This window comes from Balaenoptera ricei, chromosome 15 (assembly GCF_028023285.1).
Source record: "Balaenoptera ricei isolate mBalRic1 chromosome 15, mBalRic1.hap2, whole genome shotgun sequence".
Lineage (NCBI taxonomy): Eukaryota > Metazoa > Chordata > Mammalia > Artiodactyla > Balaenopteridae > Balaenoptera > Balaenoptera ricei.
In genome coordinates, this window is record NC_082653.1 from 45,612,351 (window position 1) to 45,631,347 (window position 18,997).

General features: G+C 53.4%; 1 protein-coding gene across 1 annotated transcript; it reads left to right on the plus strand.

Annotated features, from left to right (window-relative positions):
• The first annotated feature begins 6,260 nt into the window (after nucleotides 1–6,260).
• Nucleotides 6,261–10,005, plus strand: THBD (thrombomodulin). The gene has a single exon (XM_059897899.1). It carries the CDS (start codon nucleotides 6,383–6,385, stop codon nucleotides 8,135–8,137), a length of 1,755 nt encoding a protein of 584 aa, XP_059753882.1. The 5' UTR covers nucleotides 6,261–6,382; the 3' UTR covers nucleotides 8,138–10,005.
• Nucleotides 10,006–18,997: the final 8,992 nt, after the last annotated feature.

The window sequence follows — 18,997 nt, forward strand, 5'->3', positions numbered from 1 at the left end:
GCCTGTGAGGGGTTGTGGATGGGGGAGGGGTCAGTCAACCAAGAGTGTCTGCCTTGTTGCCATTTAAAACATTCTCTAATTCAGACTTTTCATATTTTCCAGACCCACTTTCCTTCCTCACCCAGCAAGACAAACACATGCTCCTAGATTTCATCTAAATGACTGGGGTTTGACACAGTAATTTTAGATTAAAACTGAAGTTGAACCCATTAGTTTTGTGTGACCTTGGTGTGTAGATTCTTGAAGATGATCATATGTCTTCATAAGCTTGAAGTCTTGAGGGCCCTGGATCCTCATAACAATTTTCTGGACATTGAGGCTTGGATATCAGTATAAGCAGAAGTGTAATTGCTGACAGCAGCATACACAGCAGCAGCTGTTTTCTGGAAAAAATAACTCGGTACTTGCCCCATGGACCTGCCTGCTTCCCCTGCCCATCCTGGTGTCCATGAAGCAGATCCAGAGGTTCGGAGTAGCCCTAGGACCCAGATTTTGTCATCTAACCCTAGGATGTAGCTTTTATCCTCATTTTGAGAAGAGAAATTGAGTTTCAGAGAGCTTTTCTATCATAGAAACAGAGCTAAGAGTAGTCATGCTTGTTCAAGTTCATCTTATGTGCCCAACATTGTGCTAAAATACTAACTATCTGTCCCTTTTGTTGACCTCTGGTTTGAGGGATGTGACCTCATGAACACACAGAAGGTACTATTTAATGATGACATTTGACTAAAAATAAGAATCAGGCTTTGAAATTTAAATAAATTAGATCAGATAAATGGCAATCCAGGAAGCTACACTTCAACTTATTCAAGTTTGCACCAACTGGGCTGGTGGTTGGCTGCATGAAACAGAAATCCGATTACAGTGGAGGAACCAAATAGAGATTTATTTGTCTTCCATGACAGGAAGTCCAGAAGTTGGCGGTCCAAGGCTGGGGCTCTGAATTCTTGATGCTCTTAGCATCCTGGATCCCTTCAACCTTCCTGCTTTTATCCCAATGTGTGACTTTCAGCCTCCTGATCATGATGCCTGCTACACCTTCTTTGTGGCAAAATTCTACAAATTCCACTTAGCTTGGCTTAAAAATATATTTCCATGACCTCATCAGAATAAGATTTGGGTTAGCTGTGCCCCTGCAAGCAGGAACTGTGGTTGCAGGTCCATGGATGTGTTGGCGGGGCCAGGACCCAAAGTGGACGGCCCAGGAGAAGAATGAGGATGAGGATGTGATCAGAGCCTTGGGGCCACATCATCTGCATGATGAGCCAGTGGTTCTCATGCTTGTGCATCAGAATTCCCAGGAGGGCTTGCCCAAACCCAGATGGCTGGGCCTAAGCCGTGGAGTTTCTGTTTCAGGAGGTCTGGGCTGGGCCCAGGAGTCTGCCTTTCTGACAAGTTCAAGGTGACAAATGGTGTTTACAGAGAGAAGACGTGACACTGATGCTGCTGGTCTTGAGGGCTCCTTTCCACAAACTTGAGCGGGTCAGTGAACCTCTGTGGGGGGCCAGGGAAGGAGCTGGTTCGGTGCGAGGTCTCAATGAGGCCATTCTGCTGCCCGGCTGGGTCCTTTTCCAGCACAACCACGCTGGGGGAGTGTGTGCGCCCCTCGTCTCTGGGATCTGGTCAAAGGCAGATTCTGATTCGGGAGGCACAGGGTGGGGGCAGAGATGCTGCATTCTAACCAGCCCCCAGGTGAGGATGCTGGTCTGGGACCTCATGTTGGAGGGACAAGGCGGCCACTTGGCTAGCAGATCCCTTCTTCTCCCTCTGCCTGTTTCCGACCCCAGCTGCCTCTCACTAGGCCAGAGGTGGCGATGCACGAACAGTCTGGGGCAGGGTGTCGACATTTTTGTCACTTCTACTGAGCTCTGGGGACTGACTCATTTAAATGACATTCTCAACAATTTGGAAAGATGCTGGGCCAGAAATGGAAATGGCAGCAAATACTTTCTGGGAAACAGGAAGCCAAATATATATTTTTTCAATCATTATTTTCCCCTGATTTAGAGACTGCTTAACTCCCCATGAAATACGACTTTGAGATTACAGGATAAAATACGAAAATGATGTCCAAGCTCAAGACCACAGGAAAACAGCAGAAGAGCAAACACTGTGAGAAAACAGAGTCATGGTTTCTCTGTAGCTTATTTCAAGTTCTGGATTTGCATGTTATCAGCAGTGTGTATTTACCCTGGTTGTGGTAGGACCAGCTGGAGTTTTAAATATGCACCATGGACGATGCTGCCAGGATTCTCCCCTGCATCTGTTGACTCTGAATTCTTCAGTGGCCAGCTGGCCATCAGGAGCATAAAAGTGACGTCCAGTTCCAAGGAGGAAGCATCCTTCCTCATTGCCTGTGGAACATGAGATAAGTATGTCCCCTTTCCTGGGGGGTCCTTTAAGGGACTTTGGAAGGCTGGGTCTTGCTAAATGTCCCAAAAGTCCCATCCAAAGGAGAATAAACTCTAAAGAGAAGCCTTTGCCAGTGCTTCTCTGGGATCTGGCTTCAAAATTATTCCCAGTCTGAAAAGCATTCCCAGTGGTTTGGGTGTGGGTGAATGCTTCCCCCTCCTTTGGTGGGTGGGCTGGCTCTGGGTGCAGGTGAGTCGGGTCAGGTACTCCCAGTGGGAAGCCACTCCCTCCCCTCTTCCCACAGAGCTAGACGGAACCCCAGGCACCCCCCAGGCCTGTGAGTGGAAGTGGGATTTCTGAGTGATGAACTCAAATGTTGGCAGCCCCTTACCCCAGAGCAGAGCTCTCTCCCCACAGCTGCTCTCTGTGACTCCTTCACTCCCCCGGGGGGCCCATCTGCCCAAGTTCCAGATGTTCTCAGTCTGTTCACCCGGGAGCTGCCAAACCATCCTGCAGGCCTGTTCTCAGACCCCCGAGGTCTGCAGTAGCTGGTCTGCAACCCTGGTTGATGAAAATAGGCCATGTACTTGCACCAGCATCTGTGAGTCGCTGGAAAAAGTCAATAATAAAAAGACAACTAATCCAATTAAGACACAGGTAAAGAATCTGAATAGACATTCAACTAAAGAAGACATACAAATGGCCAATAAGCACATGAAAAGATGTTCAACATCATTAGCCACCAGGCAAATGTAAATCAAACCACACTGAGAAACCAGTTCACTCTCACTAGGATGGCTAGAATAAAAAAGACTATTTTTTCCTCCATTTAATTGTCTTGGCACTCTTGTGGAAATTAATTGACTAAAATTAAATACAAAAAGTTTTATTTCTGAGCATCTTTTCATGTGCTTATTGGCCATTTGTATATCTTCAAAGGGTTTATTTTTGGACTCTCAATTCTGTGCCATTGATTTATGTCTTTCCTTATGCCAGAACCACACTGTTTTGATTACTGCAGCTTTGTAGTAAATTTTGAAATCAAGAAGTGTGAATCCTTCTGTCTTGTTTCTCTTTTCCAAGATTATTTTGGTTATTCAGAGTCCCTTGAATTTCCATGTGAATTTTAAGATCAGCATGAAAATTTCTGTAGAGAAATCAGCAGATATTTTAAGAGGCTGCACTGAATCTGTAGATGAATTTTGGGAATTTTGCCACCTTAACCATATTAAATCTTCCAATCCATAAACATAGGATGTCTTTTCATTTATTTAGGTCTTTTAAAATTTCTTTCAACATTGTTTGCAGTTTTCAGAGTATACATTTTGCACTTCTGTTAAATTTATTCCTAAGTATTTCATTCTTTTTTAATGTTATTGTAAACGGAATTGTTTTGTAATTTCATTTTCAATTTGTGCATTGTTAAAATGCAAGTGATTTTTATGTATTGATTTTGTAACCTGTAACGCTGAAATTGTTTATTAGTTCTTATAGTTTTTGAATAGTTTTCTTAGGATTTTCCATATACAAACGAGACAATATCGTGAATAAAGAGATAATTTTATTTCTTCCTTTCCAATCTGGATGCCTTTTATTTGACTTACGTGTGGAACTGCCCTGGCTAGAATCTAGCTCGAATCTCCAGCACAGGTGCAGGAGAGTGGGGTCAGGTACTCCCAGCGGGAAGCCACTCCCTTCCCTCTTCCCACAGAGCTAGACGGAACTGTTTCTGGAGAGAAACAGTGCCAAGCAGGGTCTTCATCAGGGGACCTAGGGGTTAACAAGTCTACCAGACGTTCATGTTAGAACTAGAAAGTTCTTTCTTACATCTCTTAAGAAAAAAGCTGCTTGCCACACTTGATAAAGCTCTTTGGCTAAGGGTGAATCAGCTAGAACTCATCCGTGAAGTGACCCAGCCTGGTGACGGCCAGACCTGAGGCTTCAACGTCCCTTAACTCCTTTAAGGGCTGGCAGGAGCTCAGAGGGCCCCGCCCTTCGTTTATGGCTTTGTCCGCCGTACTCCTGAAATCCTTTGTAAATGCTGAACAAAGGGTGTGGCTGGTCCGGTCCCCTTTCCCGTCTCACGCGCCCACCTCTGAGGTCTCTGTAGGGGCGAGTTCCAGCCGGTGTCTGGAGGCCCCGCCCCGCCCCAGGCCCATTGCACCGAGACAGCCTCTCCAAGGCGGCCAGAGTCGTGACCCCTGACTCAGCTCTGCAGCCAGTGGGATGTCAGGCCAGCGCCTGCCCCGCCCCCACCCGGGGCTGCGTGACTCTCCGATCTGGGGGTCTTTCCTTCCTCCTCCCGGAGGGGCAGTCGATCCCACTCCGGGGAGCCTCAGACCTCGGTGTCCCTTTTCGTGGGGCGCGGGGGGGCAGCGGGATATTCAGGAGGCTCTGTGCCCGCGGGCAGGCGTCAGGGAGTGCGGGGACCACAGTGCCTCCCCCCTTTCGCTTTCGGAGTGTCCCCGCGCCGCCCCCTTGGTCACTGCGGTCAGTCCGTCCGCCGGCAGGTGCTTGTCTTCCGCAGGTGAAGACACCACACTCTCCTGTTCTTTCGCAAGTCCTGGGCTCTGCTGGACGTGGGGGCCCGATCCTCGGGTAGGACGAGGGGTCCGCGTGTCCTGCCGGGGGAGAGGCCTCTGCGTCCCCACACCCTAACCCTTTCAGCCCAAGTTCGAGTTCACCAACGTCTTTGGTTTCGTTTAGAGTTCAACAGCGCCGCCGCCTGGCGCGTCGCAGTAAGTGACCGCGGCGGAGGATGGCACAGGGTGTTAAAAAAAAAAAGTTTGCCTCTCACCGTTCTGCTTTGGACCCACCCCTCCGCATTCCTGATCCGAGAGTGAGCGGTTAAAGTCGCGAAAGTGACAGATTCCAGTCTCCTCCCAGCGCTCCCCACCCCGCGCGTGCCCAGGACAGCACCTCGTCTATGTCCTTTACCGCCCAAGTGGCATTTATGTGCTCCTCTGTGTCAATCTGATTGCTCAGCCAAAGGGAAAAACCCTCAACAGACAGACCCTCCCTGCGAGGGCACACCGCGCGTCCCTTTGGGGGTGCGAGTTGCACAGTCCCTCTGAGATGCTGGAAGAACTCATTCCAAACAGGCTAAACTCGCTCGCCCCCACAGGGCTCGGCGGGAATTCGCCTGCTACCACTTCCGAAGGGTGGCAAGACCTTGACGCCCTGACAGTGTCCCCACGACTTTCTCACGCGATGAGATGAGGTCTGGCCGTGGCAGCTGGCACTCAGGGACTCGTGGGTCCCCACTCGGGGACTGGGTGTAAGGCCAGTCCTCCTCCTTTGCGTGTGGTCGCCTCAGCCACGCCCTCTGTCTCCAAGCGCCTCCTTCTCTAGGCGCCCTGGCCGGGGCGGGTGTGGCTCCCTCGCCCTGCGCTCGTGTTTTTTGGGGAAGGCCACGCCCTAGGCAGCCCCTCTGGGTGGCGGGCAACTCCTCCCGCAGCCTGCAGGTCCTGGGCGCTACGTCCCCACCTCTCATTCCAAGCCCTCCTCGCCCAGTCTCCTCTTCCCAGAGCTCCGCAATCCAGCCTTTCCTTGAAATAGGTGGTAACAACACATTGATGAAGGAAAAGAAAGAGGACCGGAGGTTAAGGGCTGCGGGTTAAGCCCCTTGTAGGGCTGCACGCGTGGGGCGGGTCCTGTCGCCGCGCTGACAGAGGTGCTGCCCTCCCGGGAGCCTGCGCTGCCGGGCCCGCCCGAGGACCTCCCAGCCGGGGCCGAGTTTACTCATCCCCGCGAGGTGATCCCGGGCGCGAGGGCGGGCGCAGGGCGTCCGGAGAACCCAGTAATCCGAGAATGCAGCATCAGCCCTTCCCACCAGGCACTTCCTTCCTTTTCCCGAACGTCCAGGGAGGGGGGCCGCGCACTTATAAACTCGGGCCCAGGCCCGCCCGCCTGTCAGAGGCTGCCTCGCCGGGGCTGCGCGCCGCAGCCGGACGCGCCTAGTCCGGGACCGACGCGAGCGGCTGTCGCCTCTCAGCCCCGGCCGGGCCCCTGCGCGCTGCGTGCGGACACTATGCTCCGCGTCCTGCTCCTCGGCGTGTTGGCTCCCGCCGGCCTGGGGCTCCCGGCGCCCCCGGAGCCGCAGCCCCTCGGCAGCCAGTGCGTCGAGCACGACTGCTTCGCGCTTTTCCGGGGCCCCGCGACTTTCCTCGCCGCCAGCCGGGTCTGCGAGCAGCTGCGGGGCCACCTGATGACCGTGCGCTCCTCGGTGGCAGCGGATGTCATCTCCCTGCTACTGAGCGGCGACGGCGGCGATGGCCCGCGGCTCTGGATCGGCCTGCAGCTCCCGCCCGGCTGCGGCGACCCGGGGCACCGCGAGCCCTTGCGCGGCTTCCAGTGGGTTACGGGCGACAACCGCACCAGCTACAGCAGGTGGGCGCGGCCTCACGACGACGGGACGCCCCTCTGCGGTCCGCTGTGCGTCGCCGTCTCGGCGGCCGGGGCTCCGGCACCGGGAGAGCCGACCTGGGAGGAGCTGCCGTGCGGCGCGGAGGCCGACGGCTTCCTCTGCGAGTTCAACTTCGCCGCCTCCTGCCGGCCGCTGGTTGTGGAGCCCGGCGCCGCGGCGGCCGCCGGCGTCTCTGTCACCTACAGCACCCCGTTCGGTGCCCGCGGCGCGGACTTCCAGGCGCTGCCGCTGGGCAGCTCGGCCGCCGTGATGCCCCTCGGGGTGAAGCTGGAGTGCGCGGTGCCGCCCGCAGAGGCCGAGGCGCGCTGGGGCCGGGAGGCGCCGGGCGCCTGGGCCTGCAGCGTGGAGGGCGGCGGCTGCGAGCACGCGTGCAACGGGAGCGCCGGGGCGTCGAGCTGCCTCTGCCCCGCCGACGCCGCCCTGCAGGCGGACGGGCGCTCCTGTGCGGTGGCGGCCGAGCACCCGTGCCACCAACTCTGCGAGCACTTCTGCGTCCCCGGCTTCCCCGACGCGCCCACCAACTACACGTGCATGTGCGCGACGGGCTACCGGCTGGCTGCGGACCAGCACCGGTGTGAGGACGTGGATGACTGCATGCAGGTGCCCAGCCCGTGCCCGCAGAGCTGTGTCAACACGAAGGGCGGCTTCCAGTGCCACTGCTTCCCCGGCTTCGACCTGGTGGACGGCGAGTGCGTGGAGCCTGTGGACCCGTGCTTCGGCACCGACTGCGAGTACCAGTGCCAGCCCGTGGGCGGAACTGACTACCTCTGCATCTGCGCCGAGGGCTTCGCGCCCATCCCCCACGCCCCGCACAGGTGCCAGATGTTCTGCAACCAGACTTCGTGCCCGGCCGACTGCGACCCCAACAACCTGGCGATCTGCCGGTGCCCCGAGGGCTACATCCTGGACGAGGGCTCCGTGTGCACGGACATCAACGAGTGCAACAACGGCTACTGCCCTGGCAAGTGCCACAACCTCCCCGGCACCTACGAGTGCATCTGCGGGCCCGACACGGCCCTCTTCGGCCAGACTGGCACCGACTGTGACCCCATCAAGGTGAGCGGCGGCGACCAGGGCGGCGACGAGGAGGACGGCGGCTCTGGGGCGCTCCCGGGCAGCCCGACTCCCGGCGCCACCCCTCGCCCCTCGCCCCCGCCCGCGGGGCCTCTGCATTCGGGCGTGCTCGTCGGCATCTCCATCGCGAGCCTGTCTTTGGTCGTGGCGCTTTTGGCGCTCCTCTGCCACCTGCGCAAGAAGCAAGTCACCTCGCGGGCGGAGCTGGAGTACAAGTGCGGGGTCCCCGCCAAGGAGGTGGTACTGCAGCACGTGAAGACCGAGCGGACGCCTCAGAAACTCTGAGGGACCTCCCTCCCTGGCCCAGGTGTTGGGTGGCCTTTTCCTCCCTCCTGGGACTCATTGCTCCTCCCCTCTCCAGCCTTTCTCTCCCACTACCCCAAAGCACCTTAGCTGGCGTCAGAACTGGAGAAGACGCTCGCTCCTCTTCTTTCGCTGCTTCTACACTTGGCTATGGGGGTGGGGGCGCGTTGGAAGAAGTATGGCTCCAGCCATTTCCATGATGTCATCGGACAAGTGGGCAGAGATGGCAGTTTTATAGTGACAAGATTGCAAAGTGTCCGATGCCCTCACCAAGGGGCACAGGAGGGGTGAGTGTTCTTGGTTGGCAGCCTTGGGGCAGACTTCATCCCAGTGGACTAAGTGAAGTGTAATTGAGTCATAGATAATGACCAAGATATTTATTTTTTAAGTATTTTTTGTTCTTTGGCTTCTTTCCCTACCCTTGTGTCTCCGACACCCGCTTTGTATCCCTCCCGCCTTTCTCCTTTCCCTTCTCTGCCCTTCCCTGTCTATATATTTATGTGCTCCCCCTTGTCATGGGGCCCTTATACTATCTTTTCCAGCCCTCTCGCATTTATGAAGCCAAGCCGCATTTCAGCCCTTTCGTTTCTCCCAATTTACCCCTCCCAGGAACTCGGCCAACCCACCTGAGCCACCCTACCTGTATTGGACCCTACTTCTGCCCTTAGCTGTCTGCCTGGGCAGAACTGTTATGTGAAACAGAAACAAAAACACTAGAAATAAGAATGGTTGGGAATTTGTTCTTTCAGCAGATTTGCTAATTTATCCTGAAATTTCAGGCTTCCAGAGCAATATCATTTTAACGAAGGTTAAGATGTGAAGGGCATTTGTTAGACTAATGTTGCTGGACTACCACAGGAATTCAATGCAAGGAGATTTTCATTTTTATTTTTAAACAAAGAACCTCCGTTTTATTGTTGTTGTTGTTTTGATTTGGACTGAAAAGTAGTCCTTGTTGTTAAGCTTCTGATGCAGTGTCTTTTCCTATTATTATTATTCCTATTATTATTATTATTAGTTATTTTTGACAATGTTGAAAATCTTTGTTCACATGGTTGCTCTAAACTGAGAGAAGATGGAAGCACCTCCTGGGAGACAGTGTAAGAAAGTTTTGAGCTGTAGGATTCATGCCAATGACCATTTGGACTCTCACTGTTCTTGTCATTTGTAGGCCCAAATAAAACCAGCTCTACTGGTTTCTTGAATTTGGGAGTTTGGGGATGCAGCCTGGAGCATGGCCAATTAGGGCCTCACCTTGATCAGGCCCTCGAGAAGTTCTCCCAGTTCGGAGGGGCCTTCTAAGCCCAGCCATTTGGAGCGTGGTCCCGGGACAAGAGGCTGGAGCTGCCCCTGCCAGCTGGTTAGAAATGCAGACACTCAGGCTCCATCCCACCTACTGCACAAGAATCTGCATTTTAACGAGATCAGCAGGGGGTTGTCTGCTTCGTATATTTGAGGAGAGCTGTTCCAGACAGCTTCCAACATTCTGGAATAGATTAAATATGGATGAGTAATAAGTAGCAGGCCAAGTCAGGCCCTATATTCTCAAGAAACTGAGGAATTTTCCTTTTATAGCTTTGCTTTCTGGTAGAAAAGCCTAGGTACACACCTTTAGACATTGCCACACAGGGTCTTTGGTTCAAGTAAGCTAGGAATGAAATGCTTCATGCTTCTGTGTATGGAAAAATGTGTATCATGTAAATGTATCTTTTGTAATGCAAAGGTTTTCCGCTACCATTTTGTAAACTCAGCACATTTGTACATAGTTATTTATTTATTGGAGATAAACTAGAACACAGGCAAAACTCCTGCTTATGACATCACAAGTAGAAAATAAACAAATAACAGTGCTCTTGGGTTTTGTGTCTGTTCACCTCTCTCCCCCAGCCCCCTCGTTTTATGTTATTAAACGAGGCTCATGGACAATGCGCATGCCAAGAGGAGCATTTAAAGGCTGCCCGCCACCCCATCACTAGCTCCATCTACTCCAGGCTCCATCTCTGACTTTCAAAGATCTTTCCAGAGGAGATTGTTTTCACTGTAGAAGGACTTCATGTTATGTCTGTGTGCACAAATATTTATTTTTTCCTTCTGTAACCATAACAACTTCATACACAGGACTTATGCCTAAGTGTTTTAAAATATATTATAGGATTATTTGTTGGGACGAGTTAAACAGTCCTTCTTGGGGCATCTCTTAGAATCTTGGCTGTGTGTCCCTCTGTGAATGGTTTGGCATTATCTGCTCTCAGAGATATGCAAACACAAAAGTCAGTCTGTGGCTCAGAGACCAAGGTCTCATGCAGTATTAAATCATCCTCATTTCTCTTGGAGATAGGAAACACTGTCTTTTTAATACACACATTTCTTGGGGCCCTTTTCCTGGGATGGTGAAACTGGCTGAATTTTATATGCAGTGTTCTGAAAGTTTTCAGAAAGCAAAAGTTGGAAGAAAATTGAATTCGGTCAAATATCCAAATATTTTTATACACTTGGATCATGCCGAATTTCTCAGTTTTAATGAGTAGTCGCTGTCGTGAAGATGCAGTTGGAGATGTCAACATCCATCTTGGATGAAGGAGACGGTTTTGGGGTGTGTGTGGAGTGGGTGATAGGTGAGGGGTGCCCTCCCGAGATGGCCAATGCAGCAATGTTGCCCTCAGGACCTCGGAAGGCTAGCAGAAAACCAGATTCAATAATAGGTACATGTGAAGGAAGAACTCGATGAGTGGGAGCAAAGCAGGTGCAGATAAATCATGCTGGGGGTCGAGAGGGGAGAGTGATACCTTACCAATCATCCTCACCACCCGCCCTTCCACTTTTCAAAAGGGTCTGCTCCCAGGAGCAGTCAAATTGACTGTCAAAGTCTCACTGCTTTAGGATGTCTTCCTCCAAAGAAGAGATCCTTTCTCAAGAACACAAGAAAACCAAAACATGCTTTCAAGACTCAGAGGCAAGAACCCTTACTGGGGCATCTTGGACCCCAGGACACTGGTGGGGCGAGGCGAGGTGAGGCACAGACCCTCGCGATGTGCCTCACTTCCTGTCCCGTGGGAGATCCAACTCCCTGTGTACAGGCTTCACCTGAACTTGAGATTTCCAAACTTCAGCCTCTCTCTGAAAAAGATACCATATAAACAAATCACTTAACTCTAAAAATGATCCCCCAGCGTTTCAAACCTGGGTGGCCCTTGTGAAATGGGCCGTGGGCCCTGCCTTCTATTCACATCGTTGTCATCCAGGTCTCCCAGTCTCAGCAGTGGTGTGCGGTGTGTGTTCGCTGATGGCGTTCCAGGGCTCATGGGGCCTGGGGAAGGAGGCCAGGGTGGATGAGTCAGAATTTGATTTTATGACTCAAATGACTTTTTTGCCCTCAGACCGAACCGCTTGGATCAGTTCAGCAAATATTTATTGAGCGTGTGCTCTGTCACTGGTGGGTGACAGGCATGGTGACAAACCCCTGCCTTGAGAAGCCTGAGCTCTGGTGGGGGAGACAGACATACAACAAACGATCTCCGCCCCCCCCCCCCCAAACTGTAATTGCCTCTGAAACAGTGGTAGGAGCCAGGGAGGAGGAGCACAGCACGACAGGGCTGGAGAGCCTGCTGGACCAGCTGACACAATTCTGGACGTGAAGGAGGAGCAGGGGTTGGTCAAACACAGAGCAGAGGGCAGAGCAGTCTGGGTGGAAGGCACAGCATGTGCAAAGGCCCTGTGCTGGGAAGAGTCTTGGCACAGGGTGTGGAGTGAGGTGAGCAAGGAGGAGGGGGTCCAGGATGAGGCTGCAGAGGTGGGATGCAGAGAGAAAAGTGGAGGGGGGGACCATAGGTCAGCTTAGAGATGTCGAATTCTGTCCTCGGTGCAAGTGGAGGAGTTTCATAAGAGCGCGCTGGTGCACCATTTACGCGCTGAAATCATTTGAGAAGGTAACGGCTACTTCTAGACTTATTTACGTATCCCCACGGCAACACTTGCACAGTTTGCATTGTAAGAATCCAGCAGGGCCAACAAAGAGTGTGGGTGTCATGCACCCCAGATCTGAATCCCAGCCTGACATGGGTGGTCACACGGCCACGGGCACCACACAACCCCTAAGACTGGGAGTTCCCTGGTGGCCTAGCGGTTAGGATTCGGTGCTTTCACTGCCGTGGCCCGGGTTCAATTCCTGGTCGGGGAACTGAAATCCCACAAGCTGCACAGTGCAGCCAAAAAAAAAGAAAGAAAGAAAAAAACCCTAAGGCTGTAAACAGGGTGCCGGCCCAGCCCCCTCTGGGGTTTCCATGAGGATTAGGTGAAGGGAACTGGCCCAGGTCTGGCACACAGCAGGTGCTCCATAAACGGGGCATGCGCGACAACGAACTGGTGGGTGTGTAAGTGGATAAAGAAAAAGGATGTGTTGGGATCTGGAGTGTCTTGAGGGCAAGTTCAAGGTTTCCAGAAAGTGGAAAGGGTTCTTTCCAGGCACGGTGTGGTCATTTGGAAGGGCTGCTGTCCCACCTGGACAAGTGTCCTGGTGGGGTCTCAGGCATCAGGCAGAGCTGCAGGAGGGGATGTTCGCACAGCGGAGATGCAGTCCCTCCTCAGCTGTAAAATCCATTTCAAAGACCCATTCTCCCTGCTTACAGGCCCATCAAAGTCTGGGGGAGCAGAGCCCCCTCCACTGTGCTCCCAGGGAGGCCACAGAGGAGGGGTGACCACAGCCCGAAGCACCCCCAACTCCAGCTGCCACGTGGGGCCCCAAGTCTAGTCACACCAAAGAGGAACCTGCCAAAGAGGAAAGAAACTTCAGTTCAAAACAAGGGACTGGCCCTGTGTCCACAACTGTCCCAGTGGGACTCTGGGCCAGTGCCTGGCCTCTCCAGCCATCTGTCCGCCACAGAGGGCACCGCAGTGGGCCGTGGGCCTGGGCACCCAGCCCCCCGGGGAGTTACAGGCCCCTGGACTGTAAAACCCGCCTTTTTTAGCAAACAGTTCTATGAGTCCTGAAGAACACACATTCGTGGAACTACTGCCATCATCAGTATATAGAATATGTTCATGACACCAGAAAGTTCCCTCCTGTCCTTCCCCCTCTACTGACGCTGGAGATGTCTACACAGCAGGCCAGATAAAGCCTTTTTCCACTCTGAGGCTCGCTATGCCCTTAAGATCTCCCTGAACCAAGGATCCTGTGTTTTCATGTTTGAATCACAAAGACAAGATTTTCCAAGGAATGACCAGACAGACAGCCTCTCTTCCGTTTCAGCAAACAGGTTTTTAACAAAACCCAGCTCACATGTCTCCCAAAGCCCTGCTCATTCACCCCGCGTTCGGGCCCTGGTTGACCGAAATCCTGGCAGCCCACCAGAGTGTGTAAAGACACACAAAGCAAGACGGAAAGCCTGCATATCACGCATTTCAGGGAGGAGGGGCACCTTGAGGCACGCAGGAGGAAGTAAGGAAATGCTACTGCCCACGGAATCCCAAGTGGCCCCCCTGCACGGCCACAGCCCTTCCTGAGGCTCCTGGGCGTGACCTTCTCATGCGGACTGGGCAGGGGGCAGAAGACCCCCAAGCTCACAGTGGTCGTGTGTCGAATGGGGGTTAATCATTATGTCATCTCTTCGAGGAAAACCGAGGTTACGAAGAAGAGAGAAAAACATGTTTCCATGGTTGTCGTGACTCGGTGGGGGGCACCCGAGCACATCTGAAAACATCCCTGACCTTCTTGGCATTTCTTTGTAAAATAACACAGGCTACGCCCGACTCTGTCTGTCTGTCTTGTTCAGAATGTGTGCCTGGGTTCAGCGCTATCTCTTTTTGTTTTGAGAGAGCCCTTCTTCCTTTCTTTGGTCAGCAGGCTCAGATGTAGGCAAACAACAGATTTCCTCTCACAAGAGAAATGAAATATTGTTTTAACATCAGATTCTAACAGAATCAAAATCCTCTTCAGCCTGTTTTGAAAGTGTGATTGCGAAAGACAGAAGGACCCTGGGGATGGTTAGTTCAGTCACGACTGCTGGAAATGGTGGAAACAAAATGGGGCAGCAGAAGCAGCAGGGTTTCAGGGATCCAGTGAAAAAATAAACCAAGATTCCAAACTGGGGTCCGTGGTGATGACGCCCCCCGCCCCAGGCCAGACATATCCCCCGACTGCACCTGAAATAACCTTCTCCTGAACAAGACATCCACGAGTTGTACCATCCTGGGAAGCCCCTCTCCTGCACACTCGACTTAGGGCAGGGTTTCCCTGTCCTCCTGGAATCTTCTCCTGTCCTCACCCGGAGGCCGGCCCCAGCTGCTCACTCTGGGCTGTTGGACTCAAGCAAACCTTCCCTCGGCCACCCAGTGAGGAAGAGGAAGAGGAAGAGGGGGCTTGCCTCAGTCTCCTATACCCTCCCCCTTCCTTCTGCCTCCCCCCTTAATTCCATTCGATTTCCTTGAACACATGGACCCCTACCTCCCGCAGCCATGCCGGAGATCCGCACCCCCTACCCTGCACCCTCGTATTGGACAGACGGTTCGTTGTTCAATTCGTCTTGAAATGGTGATCTAAACCAGAAACACCAGTTTTGGCCCTTCTCTGCCAGCACTGACTCCCCCCTTTCTTCAAGCATCTTCGCCCTGTCCTAAGAGGTAGGACTTGGGGAATCCCACGGGGACAGGAGGAGAAAGGGAAGCCCGAAGGCACAGGGCAAGGCCCCCTCTCTGTGGTTTGTCTGCATTTGCAGAGCGAGGGTATCAGCCTCAATCAACGGGGCTGAGACGATGCAGCACCAGCCCAGCAGCCAGCCGTCCAGGCCTCGATGGGCAGACGGGGCTGGGTCCTGAGGAAGAGCTGGCTCTGCGGGGCTGCGGGAGAGCTCTGAGCCCCGGAGGGGAGGGGCACCCATGCTGAGGAGGCAGCAACCTGCCCGGCACTTGCTCAAGCCCCGGGTTGTGGTTTGCGGGGGTGGGGTGGTTTCTGGAGCCCAGGCTGCTGCTTCAAATCCAGGCGATCAGGAGGGCAGAGCGCCCTGCTTGGGGATGTGGGGAGATGGTGTGCTTGGGTGGCCTGCCTGCATCTGGGGAGCACCGTCCCCAGGTCTCTTCCCTTCGGGTCCTCCCCATGCTGCCCCCTCAGCGCATGGATCACGGCCACCGAGAGGGAAGGACACGGTCCTGGAGCCAGTCCCCATCTTGACTGAGGTGGCAGTTAAACGATGGTAACCTTATACATGTCAAAATGCACAGAACTGTGCACCGAAAAAGAGTGACTTTTCCCATGTATAAATTATGCTCCCATAAAAACAGATTAGAAAGAAATCACAGCCTCCTCGGAATGGCTAAAGAAAGCTGGATGCAAAAAAATACAAAAACCAACCAAACACAACGCCCCTCCCCCAAATACACCGCCAGCACCTTGCATGCACCTCCCTGTCTTCCTGTGCCGTCGGGTCGCTGTCTGAGCGGTGAGCCGCCTGGGCCTGCCCCGCACACCTGGGCTGGATGCTCTTGCTCTCTGTCCTTTCTCCAGGGGCCACGCAGCATCCCTGTGGCCGTGCTGGGCTGGTGAGCGGTGACCTGCCCCCGGCCTGTGTGTCCCCAAATCTGTTTCCTCACCCAGTGCACTGTCCACACCTCGCCAGGTGCCGGGTGGGGCTCACGGTGTCCTCATAACAGGAAGCCTCGGGTCTTACTTTGATGGTCAGTGCTCCTTTTCTAGGCAACGCGGTTGATGATTTTGGACTTTCTCAATATTGGTTCCCTCATTTTCAAAAGAGCCCCTCCCTGTTAGACACTAGGCCAATCCCGTCACAGGACCAGGGACCCTGCCTTCTTGTTGATAAAATGATTTAAAAACATTAAAACGATGAGAACACGATCCTGCCAACCTCCCCCTGAAAAGTGGAGGGCACATGCGCCCCAGCTTCACGGGGACTCGGGGTCGTCCATGGGGCTCTTGACCAGGTGGACCTGCACCTCTCATTGTCACCACCGTCCCACGGCCGGGTCCTAAGTCCTCAGTGGGGCCTATGAGGTCCTCATCTGCTAATGCCTCCCACTGACTGGGCATCTCTGGCCTCTGTTCCAGTTACCTGGGGCACTGTCAGTGCCTCCCTTCCTGGCTGCTGGCACACACCGTCCCCTCTGCTTCGGCCCTTCTGCCCACCCTTCTCATCCTGGTTTCTCCCACACAACTCATGGAGGACGTCGCCCCCCCTCAGCCTTCCTGGGGAGCCTGCCCTGCACAAGGTCGGGTCCTTGAGTGCATCGCCTCACAGAGACCAGATCACTTCCCCGATCGTTCTTATTTTGGCTTAGAAGCGCACTCTCATTCCCCTGCTGATCTGATTAATGCCCCTGGTTGCCACTAACCAACCTCCAGTTTCCTCGAGGGCAGAGCGCTGTCCACGGAGGCCCCAGCCCCGCCCTGCCCTGACAGAAGCGGCAGGGGGTGTGCAGTCTGTATGCCTCTGCCCCCTTCCCCTGCCCCCTGTACTCGCCTCCCCAGAGTAGGGCCTCGGAGTGTGGTGCCCACTGGCCAGGTGCAACAGGACAGGCCTCCGGATTCTGACATTTGTGCTGAAGGAATCTGAGGTTATTCCATTATCTCCTTAAGGAGAGGGAGGATGTGGAATGGGAATGCTTCTCGGCAGACCGCCTGACGGAGAACACTTTTGATGTGCAGATTTGCAGGAATCTTCCCAGCCACTGCTCAGGCTGCCAAGTTCGATTTCTGAGGTAGCACAGCCAACGCAGACCTCTCTTGGTTGTTTTTCCCTTTGATATCAGCGTTGGCACCTAAGGCGTGGTAGGTAGGATGTTTTTATGGTGAAAGTGAAGCCAAGAATTTAAAGATAAATGTGCAAATTGCATTCAAGTTTGCTCAAAACATAGTGCTGACAAACTGGGCAAGAACTCCGATGAGTGACCACCTGTCACGTGCAAATACCATCTTCCTGATTGTCTGGAAAAATTAAACACCTGGCTGGTCACTGAACAGTAAATTAAAGGCAATTTTAAAAGGTAAAGCCAGCTCACTGGTGGAGGGTACCTGAAGGCTGTTTCTACTTGGATAAAGATGTTTTCATTCCTGCTTGATGATCGAGGAAGGATACAGTGGAAACTGGTATTCTTGCATTGGTCAGAAACGCAGAAGTCTTATTTCCTTTTTGGTTAGTGTGTTGATCTATTTGTTTATATAGTCACAAACAAAAAAACAACAACTGTATGCTTGAAATACAGTGGATTTCTACTAAAAAAAAAATGTTTTCATTCCTGATGCAGCCAAAAGCTGTGATCCCCTAGTCTTGGTAAGTGGAGAAGCACTGAGGTCAAAGGGTGTCTGCACAGCTGATGCCCCAGGCCAGTAAAATGTGCAAGTGTCTTCAGACCTCGAGGGAGGGTTTTATGCAGGCGTTACAAAGGCCCCTGTTGCTACAGCTGGCAGTACCTCGCCTCTAGCACATCCCCGACAAATGATCGGCATGTTTTGCGACTACTGAGTTGTTAAGCCCCTGGAGTCGAGAAGGTCCTGCGGCTGAAAAAGAGGACGGCTGGCAAGACTCTCCCCGTTCCACCACATGATTTATGACTCCAAGGTCAAAGGCAGTGCCAATGCTCATTTTTAACAGGTTATGGAGAGAGCAATATGCACAGAAGAATGCTGTCGTCCCCTCCCACCACCGCAGCACCTTGCTCCAGCGTTCCTGATAAAATAGAGCCACAGCTGGGAAGAACTCGAAACTCACAGTCTCCCTTTGTGCATATTTCAAGTGGGAAACTGAGGCTCAATGAGGTTATACCACTGCCCACGGGGCTGGCTGGCGCGGAGTTCCCCTGCCTCCCAGCGACTTCTCTTTCCATCACTTGAGGCTGCCTTGCCTTCAACCATCACCAACTAAGTTGAAAAGGTTGCATTTTTTTTTAAGTATTTGTTTATTTATTTATGGCTGTGTTGGGTTTTCGTTTCTGTGCGAGGGCTTTCTCTAGCTGTGGCAAGCGGGGGCCACTCTTCATCGCGGTGCGCGGGCCTCTCACTATCGCGGCCTCTCTTGTTGCGGAGCACAGGCTCCAGACGCGCAGGCTCAGTAGTTGTGGCTCACGGGCCCAGTTGCTCCGCGGCATGTGGGATCTTCCCAGACCAGGGCTCGAACCCGTGTCCCCTGCACTGGCAGGCAGATTCTCAACCACTGCGCCACCAGGGAAGCCCCCAGAAAAGGTTGCATTTTTAAATACTCAGCAGAGCATGAGTGTTGCCAAGACTCTGGGTCGGTGCCCCATCTTGCCCGCCAGAGAGTGTGCTCAGTGTGAGTCACTGTGGGAGATCCAGGAGAGGACCCCAGGCCCTACCCAGGCTGTGACAGAGGCCCGGCAGCGCATTCAGACCACTGCCTGTGCTGTGAACCCCTCACCTCGCTGCCATCAGCCTGCGTGGTTCACACAGGTCAGTTCAACCGCATCTATCAAGTGGCTGTCCTGCCAGGCAATGCCAGGCTCTGGGGAACAAAGAAACAGTTCACTTTCAAAGGCTCTCAAGAGGTTACGGTTGCACGAGGCCCAGCACCGACTGACTCCAGATGCCCAAGGTAACTCTAGTGTGTCCTGCCAGGGCGGGGGTGGTCTGGCTGTGTCTGCGTGCATGTGTTTGTGTGTGCATGTGTACGTGTGCATGTGGGTTCAAGGGGCTCCGTGTCTTAGTTAGGAGCTGCCAATCCACAGCCATGTCTCCAGTCTGTGGTGCAGACTTGGCTACACATTTTCTCTCTGAGACAGATGGGGACCACCCAGTGCAGGCCCGGAACATGTGCATATCCACCTCGTCCCCAGTCTACACAACACACTCATCACCACTGATCACTGCTTCCAGGTCACTGGGCT

Bases quoted from the DNA above. Each gene is read 5' to 3' on its own strand.
- THBD (XM_059897899.1), top strand. From the start codon at position 6,383: ATGCTCCGCGTCCTGCTCCTCGGCGTGTTGGCTCCCGCCGGCCTGGGG.